The sequence below is a fragment of the Scleropages formosus genome, chromosome 13, assembly GCF_900964775.1.
Source record: "Scleropages formosus chromosome 13, fSclFor1.1, whole genome shotgun sequence".
NCBI classification, from domain to species: domain Eukaryota; kingdom Metazoa; phylum Chordata; class Actinopteri; order Osteoglossiformes; family Osteoglossidae; genus Scleropages; species Scleropages formosus.
Window position 1 is genome coordinate 22,660,663 of NC_041818.1, and position 12,726 is coordinate 22,673,388.

General features: G+C 46.5%; 1 protein-coding gene across 5 annotated transcripts; it reads left to right on the forward strand.

Annotated features, from left to right (window-relative positions):
* Positions 1-154: 154 nt before the first annotated feature.
* On the forward strand, positions 155-11,784 carry LOC108923109 (protein FAM122A-like). Of its 5 annotated transcripts, none has more exons than XM_018733637.2 (10): positions 155-446; positions 7,449-7,527; positions 8,017-8,070; positions 8,650-8,693; positions 9,464-9,518; positions 10,197-10,298; positions 10,511-10,590; positions 10,786-10,850; positions 11,041-11,146; positions 11,268-11,784. In XM_018733637.2, exons 2-10 carry the CDS (start codon positions 7,510-7,512, stop codon positions 11,401-11,403), a joined length of 660 nt encoding a protein of 219 aa, XP_018589153.1. In that variant the 5' UTR covers positions 155-446; positions 7,449-7,509; the 3' UTR covers positions 11,404-11,784. The 5 variants fall into 5 exon arrangements, with proteins under 5 accessions (XP_018589153.1, XP_018589148.1, XP_018589149.1 ...); XM_018733632.2 differs by lacking the exon at positions 155-446 and adding an exon at positions 6,133-7,087; XM_018733633.2 differs by lacking the exon at positions 155-446 and adding an exon at positions 6,133-7,087 and having other exon boundaries at positions 11,044-11,146.
* Positions 11,785-12,726: the final 942 nt, after the last annotated feature.

A 12,726-nucleotide genomic window follows, 5' to 3' on the forward strand; every position in this document is an offset into this window, starting at 1 on the left:
AGCGTAAGTGTTCTTAGACAAAGGCATCAGCGAAGTAACATGAGTATCATTCTCTATTTCTGGAGAACTCCGGTGATCAGGATTGTCTGCCATTGGCCAGCAGGTGGCGTAGAGGTTAGAGCCCTGTGAGTTACAGTTACTGTCATAGGGCCTGAAGGTTCCTGGTTCAAATCCCCACTCCTGCTGCCGTACCCTTGATTACCCTCCTTACTGCACTGATACCGCATTAAAAAATGTAAATCAGTGTAAAACTGATTATCTAACAGTGAAAATGGAGACGCGACAAGGAGGTGGAGCGCGTCCCTCCGCTCGGTACCCCCTCGCTCCGCTCCACGCGCACGCGGCGGGGACGCGCGTGGATTTCCAGTTTGAGCCGGCAGCCACGGAGTCGCGCGACGCGCGGGAGGACGGGAGCGGATCTTCCCGGGATCAGGACGAAACTCAAAGTAGGACAAAAAAAAAAACCTCCTCAATTATAGAAAAAAATAACAAAAAAATTTGTTTTCTATAGCTTTATTACCATTATAACTGGAAGAGAATATAAATTTAGTCATTTAATACTGAAGTAATCCTAGAAAATATTAATCTTTCCTCGTGTTGGTTCATTTGTGAATGAATGGTGTAGGACACAGCATGATCAGGTGGCAGTAAATGAAATTTAAATAAACCTTAACGCACAATGATGTTTTCAATATTGCTTTTTTCATCTTTCAAAGATATGATATGATGTTCTTTCAATTATGCTTTTTTAATAATTGTACAAATAATTTTATGTTCTAAAACAGTGAGCTGTAAATAATGCAGGTATTATTAATCATGTATGCTACACTACTTTCAATGCCTTCCTTACTGCGGTGTCATTATACAATAAATGTAGTATTTTACAATTCAGAGGTGTTCATAAACTACGTAATAAACAATGAGAAAAAAAAAATTCGTTAATTATTTGTCCTGCACTCGGATCTCCCCACGTTTCACACTTTGTTCACACTTGAGATGAATCATGTAACCGACGCCTAAAATGAAAGCTATTATTATCACGTGTGCGGGCGCGCGACGCGACTTTGAAGTGCCTTCAATTAATGCGCTAGAGCTTGATTAGCGGCGTTTAAAATGTTCTGTGTGTATTTAAAATTAATAAGGGATCTTGTTCGCAGCTCCGTTCACATGTGTGGGAACAAAGGTTTTGACCCCGTAAATTTATGAGAGAAATCAAAAATTTCCTTGGGTGGTATTTGCATCCGAATTTGCAGCCACACCTCCCCCCTTTACCCCACTGAACTGTAAATAACAAGTATGACAGTTCCCTGTGACCAGGCCCTGCACCATCAACTGCTGACAGACTCTGAAAGTGAAAATCCACATTCCCCCCATCTCCACTTACCTTCCCCCCCACACAAACACAAAATGCTTATTATCTTGTAACAGGATGCACAACGTTTAACGTCTCAGTAAAAACCCTCATGTCCTCCTAATGATAATAGACTCAAGTTATTTTAATCTGCTCTGCATAATATCTATTCTCGGGTCGCTTGCGGTTCTCGTCTAATTTGCATGTGTGTGCAGGAGAGAAAAGGAAGTGATAGGATAACGAATTCCAGGGTCATTATCATGACAGAAAAACCCTTTTCAACAGTTTACCCTGCTGCACCCCGCCCCTCATATTACGCGCTTCGGATGCGCGTTATCAGCCGTGGTGTTCCTCCTGACGAGCTGCACTTTTTACCCGTGTGGTTTCGTTCACTTTACCGGAGTCGGGCAGAGTTAGTGATGTGGACGCCTGTGGAGGAAGCACGCGACTCTTGCGAACGCACTAACAAGTGAAGAAACTGATCCGATGGACTTTTGGTGCCGTACGAAGAGGATAAGGGAACAATACAGGAAGGGGACACACTCTGGGGCCTTGGCATCCGGTGGACTTAAAAATGATCATCTGTGTGTCTCGTGTGTGTGCGGTCACAGTTTTATCATCTAAACATGAAGGGCTGTCAATGATCCTAAATGAGAATGCATATTTCCCTACGCAGGAGGAGGTCTGATCACGAGAACCAGAGTCGAGCAGGAAAGCGACAATAGGAACCGGTATTTCAACTGATGAGATAAACAGAGGACCGTAGTACAGCCAGCCAAGATTGAGTTATTTCCAATAATCTAACAGTAATAATTTTACATTCGAAAAAGGACCCATGGGGTTACCCCAAGACTGAGCCCCATAACCAGTGTACCTACATTTGTCTGTCTGAACATTTTGTAGAACAGTTTATACGTGAGCTTTCAGCAGGAGGGTACGGTGGTGCAGCGGGTTTGGCCGAGTCCTGCTCTCTAGCGGGTCTGAGGTTCGAGCCTTGCTTTGGGTGCCTTGTGATAGACTGGTGTCCTGTCCTGGGTGTGTCCCCTCCCCCTCCAGCCTTATGCCCTGTGCTGCTGGGTTAGGCTCTGGTTTGCCTTGGGAAAAGCAGTGTGTGCGTGCTTTTAATACACATTTGCTTTTAGCATAACTCACACTTCGAGACTTGCTTGTTCTAAACTCCGAAGCGCAAATGTTGGCTTGTTGGCTTCCTTTCTATTTTCCTGTTACCGAAACCCAGCTATTTATCGTGCACCTGTCCTAAAGCAGCCTATGGAAGCACTCCAGTTTGACCACAATACATTGTTAAATTTCACCGCTCTGGAAATATCCAAAATACAGTTTCAAAAAGATGAGCAAATAAAATAATATGGACAAAACTACTGCACACAACTATAAAAAGATTTAAAAGCATGTCGGATACATAATTAATATAACACTGTCACACTGAAGACATGTCAAACTGACACGTATATTTAGAAGCTAGTGGTAAGAACGTCAAAGTTACGGTTTCGTATGATTTCAAACAGTCCCTCCAAGTGACCGGAGTAGGTTTGCCATCAGAAGGCCGCAAGATGCAGCTTAGTGACGCGCAGGCCGATGCAATAAGAGAAAGGTTTTCGCGTAATCATCCGGACAATGCCAGGAAGCCGCGTGCATGCGATGCGTCTCTCTCGGAGTGGGCGGTTCGCAGCTCCCGCGATGCCCCTCATTTTGTCTCTGGCGGTGAGAAGAGCAGCTTGAGTCACTCCGTTTCCTTCCTTTTGTCTGGGCCGGTGCGACGCGCAAGTCGGGTTCCCGCTCGGTGCTGCGCTCCACCCCGCGGCGAGACGCTGCAGACCTGGCTCAGCACGTGACCCCCACAGGGGGGTTCAGCCAGGTTAGGGTGGAGGAGCACAATAGGGCGAAACACAAAAGTCGAGCACGCACGCGATGCCGCAGCGCTGCTGAACTGAACTTTGTACAGATACGAAACAAAGGGACGCCAAGCGCCAGCTCTGCTCAGCCTGTTTGTTATAAGGACATCATTTGCACAGCTGAGAGTTGGGAGAGGCGAAATGCCGCTCCCCGCGACTCCTGCATCCCATCTTTCATTTTAAAATTCATCGCTCCTTGCAATTCATCTGCCGGTCGAGGAGCCAGATCACAGGCTGCCTGCGATCCCAAGCTCCAGACGGGTCACTGAATTATTAATAGGTCCCTCCCGTAATCCTGTGTCTACCTGTCAGCATGTGCGAATAACATAATGGGAGAGAACGCCTGGGAGACACATGTTCTCATAACAGCAGGAGGTTCAAAATATGCAAATATTCATGCAGGGAAGGAAGATTTGAAAAAGAAAAAAAAAAGTATCAGTTAAAATGTCTCTTTTGGAATATTCTGGAATGCCGATCCTATTTCTCTACGTGCAGTGTTCACACAAAGGTCCAGAATATGCATACGAAGGGACCGGGAAAGTCCCGGTGCCCAGACAGGGATGCTGTCAGTGGGGTTTTCACAGTCCTGCACTGTCTCAGAATCACTTGACCCGGTTTGCGACCCCCGAGTCGCCTGGCTGTGCCACTCGTATCTCTCGTTAGGGGGAGAAAGAAGACATTGTCCTCAGCCAGACAGACGGAGAGTCCGGCACGCAACTATAAATAGCATGTGACTTGGCCCGAAACACGTACCAAGTGAGGCCCGGTAGGCGGAATACATGGCAGGTGGTGGTGTCAATATGTCTAGGGGACTTTAATGCTCACTGTAACCCGATGCAATACATCAAAAATTAGTTAACGTTACCCTGAGCGTTATCCAGTGAGGGTGGGTGCTCAACAAATCTCAGCAGCAGCACTGACACCAATGGCTGGGACTTCAGTATTTATAGACATATTCGTTTTTCAGGGGTGCAGGGCAGCATCTGGCTTCGTTGCTCTACAGGGTAAACATCGAGCGGTCATTGTGTCGCTGTGCTTTGTGTTCCGACGGCAGAAAACCCAAACCCACACTGCAGCATCAGCTAAACTCTCGCGCTCCCGTTCTCTGATAGAGGAACGCTGCTTTTCCTCACGAGTGGTGCCAGTGTAAAGGCCCTCAGAGTTCAGCGATCACTGAACACATTGTGGACAGAAGTAGTGGTAATAGAGTAGTTGTTCAAACAAAGTATAGTTGCTGAGGTGAGGACTAGGGATTTTAGAGGATCAAACGGACCCCCCACCAAAAGTGTTTGATCTCACCTGGTTTCTTACCTGGTTTCTCTCCAAGTGTGCTGTTGTACTACGCTCTTTTAGTGTATATTCATATCTGGTATGTGACTTGGAGGAAGATCGGATGATATAAGACCATGTGCAACGTCTGACCCAAATCTGATGGCATCTGTGCTGCTCGGGCAGAACCTTGCAGTCGTTTAGAGGGACAGAAATTCGGGGTTGCCAGTTTTGCTGCTGAAATTAAAAAATAAATTGAAAAGTTGGCGGTGGGGGAGCAGCTACTTAATAAGACAGAAAGTTTTTTTCTTTTTTAGAAAACACACACACACTGTCTGAACGGCTTGTTCCATTCAGGGTCGGGGGGAGCCGGACCCTAACCCGACAATACAGGGCGTAGGGCTGGAGGGGGAAGAGACACACCCAGGACGGGACGCCAGTCTGTCGCAAGGCACCCCAAGCAGGACTCGAACCCCAGACCCACCAGAGAGCAGGACCCGGACCAACCCACTGCGCCACCACCCCCGCCCCTCCTTTTTAGAAAACTCAATATCCAAAGCCGCACCTATTACGGAAGGAAGGTCGCATGATGCATCGCCGCCTCGTGCCTTTGAACATTTGCAGCTCTGTAGGTGACTTACATTTATTCATTTAGCAGACGCTTTTCTCCAAAGTGGCGTACATCGCAGCAAAAATACAATTTGTACATTACCTTAGGAGAAAGAGACATAGCTGCAGATGTGTGATTCTTAGTTAGTTTACTTAGTTAGTTCATTTCCTTCACCATATGCACTGACTTCCTATGAAAGGAACTGACTAAATTGTTATTGCATTTTAAAAATCTCAAATTTTATTTTCCCTCCCTCATGAACTGTATGCATCTATGTCTAAAGTAAACTAAAGGAGCGGAGCAAACTAAACTCTTTATCTTGCGTGTGACGTCACAGTCAGTTTTCATCTTGAGTCGACTAGTTTCCCTCCCGCTCGAGACTATTCGACTTAAGATGAGAACTGACTATGACGTCGCCTTCTATACCTCAACACTGCCCCCTTCTGGTTATTTTGTGTAGCTGCGCCTTTCGGCTCATAAAGCGCTACGAAAAATAAATGTAAAGTTACACTGTATGGAAAATATTGAGAAGTGATTTTAGTTAGTTAATTAAAACTGATGTCCTCCTGCTCTAAAACTTGCAAAATGCATCTGAAGAAGTATGCTGGATATATTTACATAGCTGGAAGCTTCAGTGTGGAAGTTCTGTGTTGGCCCACCGACACAAAAAAAAACAAGTGTCACTCCTTCATGTACTCGAGATTTTTTTTTTTAAATTTGTGTCGTTTCATGACGTCGTATTTACGAAACTATCAACATTTAAACTGCTGAAAAAATACAGCACGCTGAACGTTAAAGGGAGGGCGGGGCATCGCGCTTTGTTAACGATCCCCCTCCAGGAAGTGTCGCTCAGCTCTGCATTTCTATTGGTCAGGCGTTGCATTTTTGAACCGGCCACGCGGGGCGAAGTCTGGCCTTCATTGGACGAGGCAGCAGTCAGTCATCGGAACAGCCCAGGGAAGGGGCGGGAAGTTCGGTTGCGCCAGGAGTGCTGCGGTAGCGACGAGCGGAGCGGTAATCAGAGCGCTAAAACGAGCTTCTCCTCACAAAATCGCTTGTTTTGGACACAGTTCACTGGAAAACGGCGACAAGCCGGCGATGGGGAAGACGCTGTAATTGGCGTGGGTCGTACACTCGCAAAAGATTGGGAAGCGCGACGAGCCGGAGCGCCGTGTTTTCAGTTTTATTTTCCCTCAGAAGACATCTCATCTGTGTACCTGCCTGTCCCGCGGGCTCAGCTGCTCGCGACTTCGGAATTGAAACGCACCGCAGCTGCACTTTCCACACAAATGCTTCACTTGACACGTGAAAGGAAGGCTATATTATGTAGTATGACTATCACGCAGTGAGGAATTCCCGCTCGTTGCTGCATTGGGGCGTTATTTCACGGACACTCGGAGGGCCGCCTGCCCCCCCCTCCCCAAGCGCTGCTAGCTAACGGCTGGAAGAACACGGCAAAGCGCGCGCGCGCGTGTAAAGTGAGACCGAAGGGTGTTCGAAGTAGCTCCATGGGGGAGCGTCTCGCCGCTCAGTAAAGGACTCTCACTCGGACTGGCAACAGAAATGACCACAGGCCGCAGCTGCTTCCGATAGGAGCGCCGTAACATGAGAGCTCGTCGTGTCCCTTTACGAGCGGGTAGCTGTTCGTAAGTCGGGAGCGCGCGCGATGCGGGGGGTCTAGCGGCGAGGCGAGGGACATGATGGCCTTGTTGGTTTAGCTCGAGCGCCGCACCACAAAGAGACGGAGGACAGACGAGCCGAGGAGGCGGTGGAGGTGTCGCGTCGCGGGAACATACGTGCAGCTGGGCGTCCGCAGGCGCACGTGGCGTGCGCGATGATGACGCACGAGCGGATGGAGCTGGACCTGGAGATGCCGTCATCGGGCGCCCAGAGCGACAGCCACCTGAAACGGTCCAACAGTGCGCCGATGATCAACGGCATGAGGTCCACAGCTCACCTCCCTCACACACACACACACACACACACACACACACACACACACACACGCGCGCGCGCGCGTGTAATGTAACATGAACGAGCAGCACAGGGTCTGAGTTCCTGAACCCGGGTGAAATCACTGTCCTCTGTGTTTACCCGCATCATCACCAGCAGGTCTTGTGTGTCAGTGCTCATCGCACTCCCTCTTTTTGTATAACTTCAGTACTTTGCTCACATGTCTTACCCTTCCTTGTTGGTACTTAGGGCTGTGATGAAATTGTCTGTTTCAATGCTGTTGTGCATTTGCATCCATGCTCCCTTTTTTTTTTTCTTTTTTTTTGGCTCACCTGTTGCTTCTGATCTGCAGTGACCACTCCCAGGTGTTCCAGAGGGACGTTATCCGGTGCCGACGGAACAGCACCACCATCATGAACAGGCCCACCGTGGTAAGAAATCCCTTCTGCTTACTCCAGGCTTATTCACGATCGTCTCCCAGCTCTGCAAGGACTGTCATTTTCTATTTAAAGTCATTTTAAGTGCCATGTTGAACTGCACAAGAGCCAGACCTTTGAAACAGAATGAGGTTTTAGTGCTATTGACAGTCAAATGCAAATATTAATTGCATCTGTTCTGCCTCACTACTTTCATTAATCTATGAGAATGCATAGACAGAACTACTGCATATTATTTGCTGCTATTGGATCATTTAATCTATGCAATAGGTCAGATTCAAATCTAGCGTCATGCAAAGGGGCTGCACATCCCTTGCAGTACTCCTGTTTCAGTTTACCATGGGAACTACAGAAACCAGTGTTACCGTGACAGTGGCTGGTAAACAGCGCAGTTCCTGGTCTACATTGTCTTGTGAATTCATTTGTGTATAACTACAAGGGTACAGCTCAGACATGAACTGTGTCCTGTCCTTCTCCTTACAGGTTCCGTCCTCTCCCATCCGGATCCCCATCTCGAGGCTCCATCAGCTCAAGCAGGTATGCCACCGCATTGCTGGGTGGTGTTGGTCATTCCCCGCTACTGTCCAGATGCATGTGCCGAATTTCTTTCCCAACTGACGCCTGGAATGAATGAGGATTCCTTGGTCTTCCAGCAGTTTCCTATTTTTAGGTGTCTCCTCTCAAGAGATTTTCTTAGTTTCTTTTTTTTTTCATTTCAAGTGTGTAATACAGAAGAACTTAATTTTAGTCTGAATACTCAAGTCATAGAATGGTTTTGTAATATGAATGTGAACTTTTATGTGTTGGTTCAAAAAGTATTAAAGTTAAAGGTGTAACATGATATGCGTGATACCCTCATTATCCTGATTACCATTTCCTAACAGCCCCAAAAGCCTTCGCAAGTGGGAGTGTGTGTCCGTGGAGGGCGTTAGTGCTGAAAACTCCTGTTCTTAAGGCCATGAGCCCAGCGGGGGGCTTTAGCAGATTGCCATTGTTTAAAATGCTAAACATTTCATGTTTAAACACGTTGATCGCATTATCAGTGTTGTGGGGTGATGGTGCACAACAGGGTAGGGCAGATGGTCTAATGTAGTGACCTGGTGATGATTCCTGCAGGAGGAGCGAGTGGATTTGATGAACAGGGAGACGGCCCATGAACGGTGAGTGAAATGGCCTTTAGTCCCTCCTGATAGCCCAACATGGGGATTTCGGTGTAACGGGCTGCCGAATTCAGTACTGTGTGATATTCAGTGCTGTACCAGTACATGTTTTTCCCCAGTGTGGTAAGTCATGAGGCACATTGTAGCAAATGCTCATCCCCTGGGTAGTGGACAGTTTATTTTTGAAAATTTCATCATACAGTGAATTTCAGTTAAACAATACAATTTTGTACAATGTGTAATAATAGAAAAGGCTGCAAGTGAGTATCAGAAGTAACCCAGAGATTACTAAAATATGAAACATCTCTTCTCATTAGGGTCAATGGTGTCAAATGTTGATTAAACTGAATCTGCTCAATGTTGTACAATAAATTGCCACAGAACAATTAAATTATAAAATGAGTAACTCTGAAGATGTTAATTTTGTAAATGAAATCTATCCACTTGTGTGATATTTGGTTGTACCAGGAGTGTTGCAGTAGCTCCAACATCTACATAATGAGTTATGACTTTGATGGCATGGTTGAGAAAAGTCACAAAAGCATGTGAGCATGGTGTAATAGCACTGCAGTAATACTGGTGTAAATTTGATGAGGGTTTTGTTGGACTAGTGACCCTTTCTTTTGTCATCCAAAAAAAAAAAAAAAAACCGCACCAAAGTTGAGACTTTCTCAGTAAATGAGACGATGGTGTGCGGCTGCTGTGTTTGGCCTTATGCAGCAGCTTCTCCATGGTGAATGTAAATGCCATCTTTCTCCCTTTGTTCCCAGGGAGGTGCAAACAGCCATGCAGATGAGCCACTCATGGGAAGAGAGTCTCAGTTTGGTATGTGGCAGCAAGTGGTAACTCCAGGGTTGTCATATCTCCTCAGGGAGTCCACCCCGCCTAAGCTGATTGCATAGTGCTTATTCACAAAGTGGTGTGTGTGTGTGTGTGGTTTTTTTTTTTTTTTTTTTTGTCTTTTGTAAATGATCTCATTTGCAAAGTCTGACAAATTATGGTAATTCTTTAAAACTCTGCAGGCCTTTCTTTCTACATTGTTCCTTTTTTTGACCCCATTTGTCCTACTAGACATTCTCTCTGCTTCAGAATGTTATTTACAAGTACAATGATTTGGGTCTACTGGTGTGTCTTTATATGGTTGTTTTGCAGTGTATCGTTAAGGACTTTAATGCTTGGTTCAGACTGCATGTGATTTTCCAGTGGACGTTTGCCTCTCTTCCCTCTGTAGGGAGTGCAGACAGAGCACACATGCGACACTAAAACCATGTGGAGTTACTAGGGCCGCTGGTCTCTAAAGCTAAGACCAAGTCGGTAGTATAATCATCCAACACTAACTAGCAGTACTTCAGCAACTGTAGAGCTGAATGGTCCACAGTGTAAGATTCTGCCTTAGTCCTAAGGAGAATTGGAGAATTGTTGTGAATGCTGTTTCTGGAACATGAGCTCCGCTTTTGTTATGTCTCCTTGTAACAACGCCTTGTCTCTGCATCCCCTCATCAGAGTGATAATGATTTTGACAAGTCCTCGTCTTCCTCGCCGAAACGGATTGACTTTGTGCCGGTGTCCCCTGCTCCATCCCCCACGAGGGGGCTAGGGAAAAAGGCGAGTCTTGGTCTTCTCCAGGTGTTCTGATATCTTGTTTTTGTTTCCATAATACTGAGATTTTACCAAAATAGTTAAAGTTCAGCTCACACAAGTACTTCTCAAGGGTGCATTAGCAAGACCCCTCCCAGGTCTTGAACCTGTAATTCTTCTGTGACAGTTTGGTCTCTTAAGGATCTTTAAAACCTCTGTTTCTAACCCCCCCCCAACAGCAATGCTTCTCCCCCTCGCTGCAAATCCTGGTGAGCAGCAGCGGACCAAGTCCTGTACCCAGCCCTACGCGCCGCTTCAGGTGAGCCCCACCCCCTGCACTTTTCATTCTGTCTCCATCCTGTGAACAACTTAAAAAAAACAGAAATGCCAGCTTGTTGGTGACTTTAGTAGCTATAATGTGCTTTAAATTGAAGCTGCAATAGAAAATGCATGACTTATGGAAAATGTATATATGAGGGATGTGACATGGCCTTTTGGTTCTGGATGTGTCCAGTAGGAGGAGCCAGAGCCCCATTAACTGCATCAGACCCAGCATTCTGGGGCCCATCAAGAGGAGAGGTCAGTGCTTGGGAAGGTTGGGGGGGGGGGTGCGGAGTCCACAGAAGTAGCTCCTAGAGCAGTGTGTTGTAAAGGGAACATGCTTAACTCTGCCTTAACTGTTCCTGTGTGTGTTTCAAACATAACTGTCATGTGCCATAAGCTTTTTTTATTTTAGACAAATGGAGATGTTTAACAAAGTTTCTGACAGCAGGGGAGGCTGATATTGAAATGGAGAACCAGCCCAAGAGACTCTTCCAAGGCACCACAAGCATGTTGTCCCCAGAGGGACCCCACCTATCAGACCTCAGTCCCTGGTGAGCAGTAGCCTCTGACCCCAGCATTGTGTTATGACATCTTAATTTCCACGTGATCCAGTGCGCTTTTACTTGCGAAATAGGTCTATGTTATGAAAGCTATGCACCTTTTTGACTGCAGCCTGACTGCAGACCAGCTGGATGGAAGCCTCAGCAGCATTGGCTCCTCTTCGGGATCCCCAGCTAAGATGGATGGCGTGTCTCCGTCACCTGGCAACTCACCCCTCAACTTGCTGCAGGACCACTCCCCAAAGTGAGAGGAGGATGGAGGGGCTTTGGATGCCAAAAGGAGACCTGTGTTTGTGCTGTGTGTGGTCTTAAATCGACCACTGCATTTTCATTTTTTTTTTTTGAGTCGGGACATGTTTGGATTTTTTTCCAATTTGTTTATAGGAAAGCGCTTCAACTTTTACTAAAATGGCAAGAATGAGAAAAGCTTTTTTTTTTTTTTTTTTTTAAGGAAAAAAAACCACTGTGGGTATATATATATATTTCTGCCATTGAACTAGCTGCTGCCGTACTCATTTCAGACATATGAGGTCTGGCCAGGAAGAGTGAGTGTTGGCACCAGCTGCTAAGTATGGACTTCCTCTAAGGTGCTAACCCCCCCCCCCCCCCCCCCCCCCCCCCCCCCCCCCCCCCCCACCTCCACTACGGAGCCATGAGCGCTTCACCGGGCCTCCGGTCCTGCAACTTCCCAGCAGCCTTGAGAGCTGTGGGGATGTGCAGTGATGCCTTCCCAAGCACGGCAGAAACAAATGGAGCATAAGAACTTAATGGGGGGGTCATGTTTCTCCCTCCCTGAAAAGTTACCTTTCCCCCAAACCTAGAAACCACTTTAAAAAGTGGTTTTATGTAAGAGATGCACCTAAAAAGGTATTCCAGGTATTTCAGTGTACATGTGCAAACTGCCAGCTGTTTTTGGGCAATGAGGTTTAATTTATTTGATTCTGCTTGTGTTGTAGATATGTATATATATATGATCATTATAAGCTACGGAGCAATGTTGGGCCAGGGGGTTAAAATAGAGGAATGTGTCCCCGGGGAGTGGACTGCAGCCTGTCTGATACTGTGGTACCAGAGCCTCCTGGAAGGGACCTTAAATGGATTTCCTGCTGTGAAGTGCACCTTGGTGAGAGGGGAAAATGGGGACTTGGGCTGTGTTGTGGAGTCACTTGTCTGTCTACTGCTGAGGCTTTTTGTTTTTTTGGACTTTCCCCACTTAAGCTCACCCTTTTGCATGTGACTTCACAGTCACATGGCAGGGTGGCGGAATCCAGTTTGCCTGCTTTCTCACTGGGACAAGCACTGCGAGGGCAGCGTGATGATCGCCTGGATCTTAACTGGGATTCACACCTCTTTGCTGATGGTGTATATGTGGGTTTTTAGTGCAACCTCTCAATCTTGCCTTAATTTAGTCACTTATGACATTCTTAAAACTGCAAGAAAATTACATTGGAGCACTGCATCTATTTTACCATATGTGTGGAACTTTGTTATATCCTGAGAAAAGTTACCTGTAAAAACAGTACAGATAGCTGTTAAGCCTGAAAAAGCTTTGATATTAGATGTTCCTAGAA

Excerpts from the sequence above, each read along its gene's own strand:
- LOC108923109 (XM_018733632.2), top strand. The coding sequence starts at position 6,978 with ATGATGACGCACGAGCGGATGGAGCTGGACCTGGAGATGCCGTCATCG. Across the intron at positions 8,694-9,463 it reads AGGGAGACGGCCCATGAACG|GGAGGTGCAAACAGCCATGC; the intron begins GTGAGTGAAATG and ends CTTTGTTCCCAG. Across the intron at positions 10,299-10,510 it reads CGAGGGGGCTAGGGAAAAAG|CAATGCTTCTCCCCCTCGCT; the intron begins GCGAGTCTTGGT and ends CCCCCCCAACAG.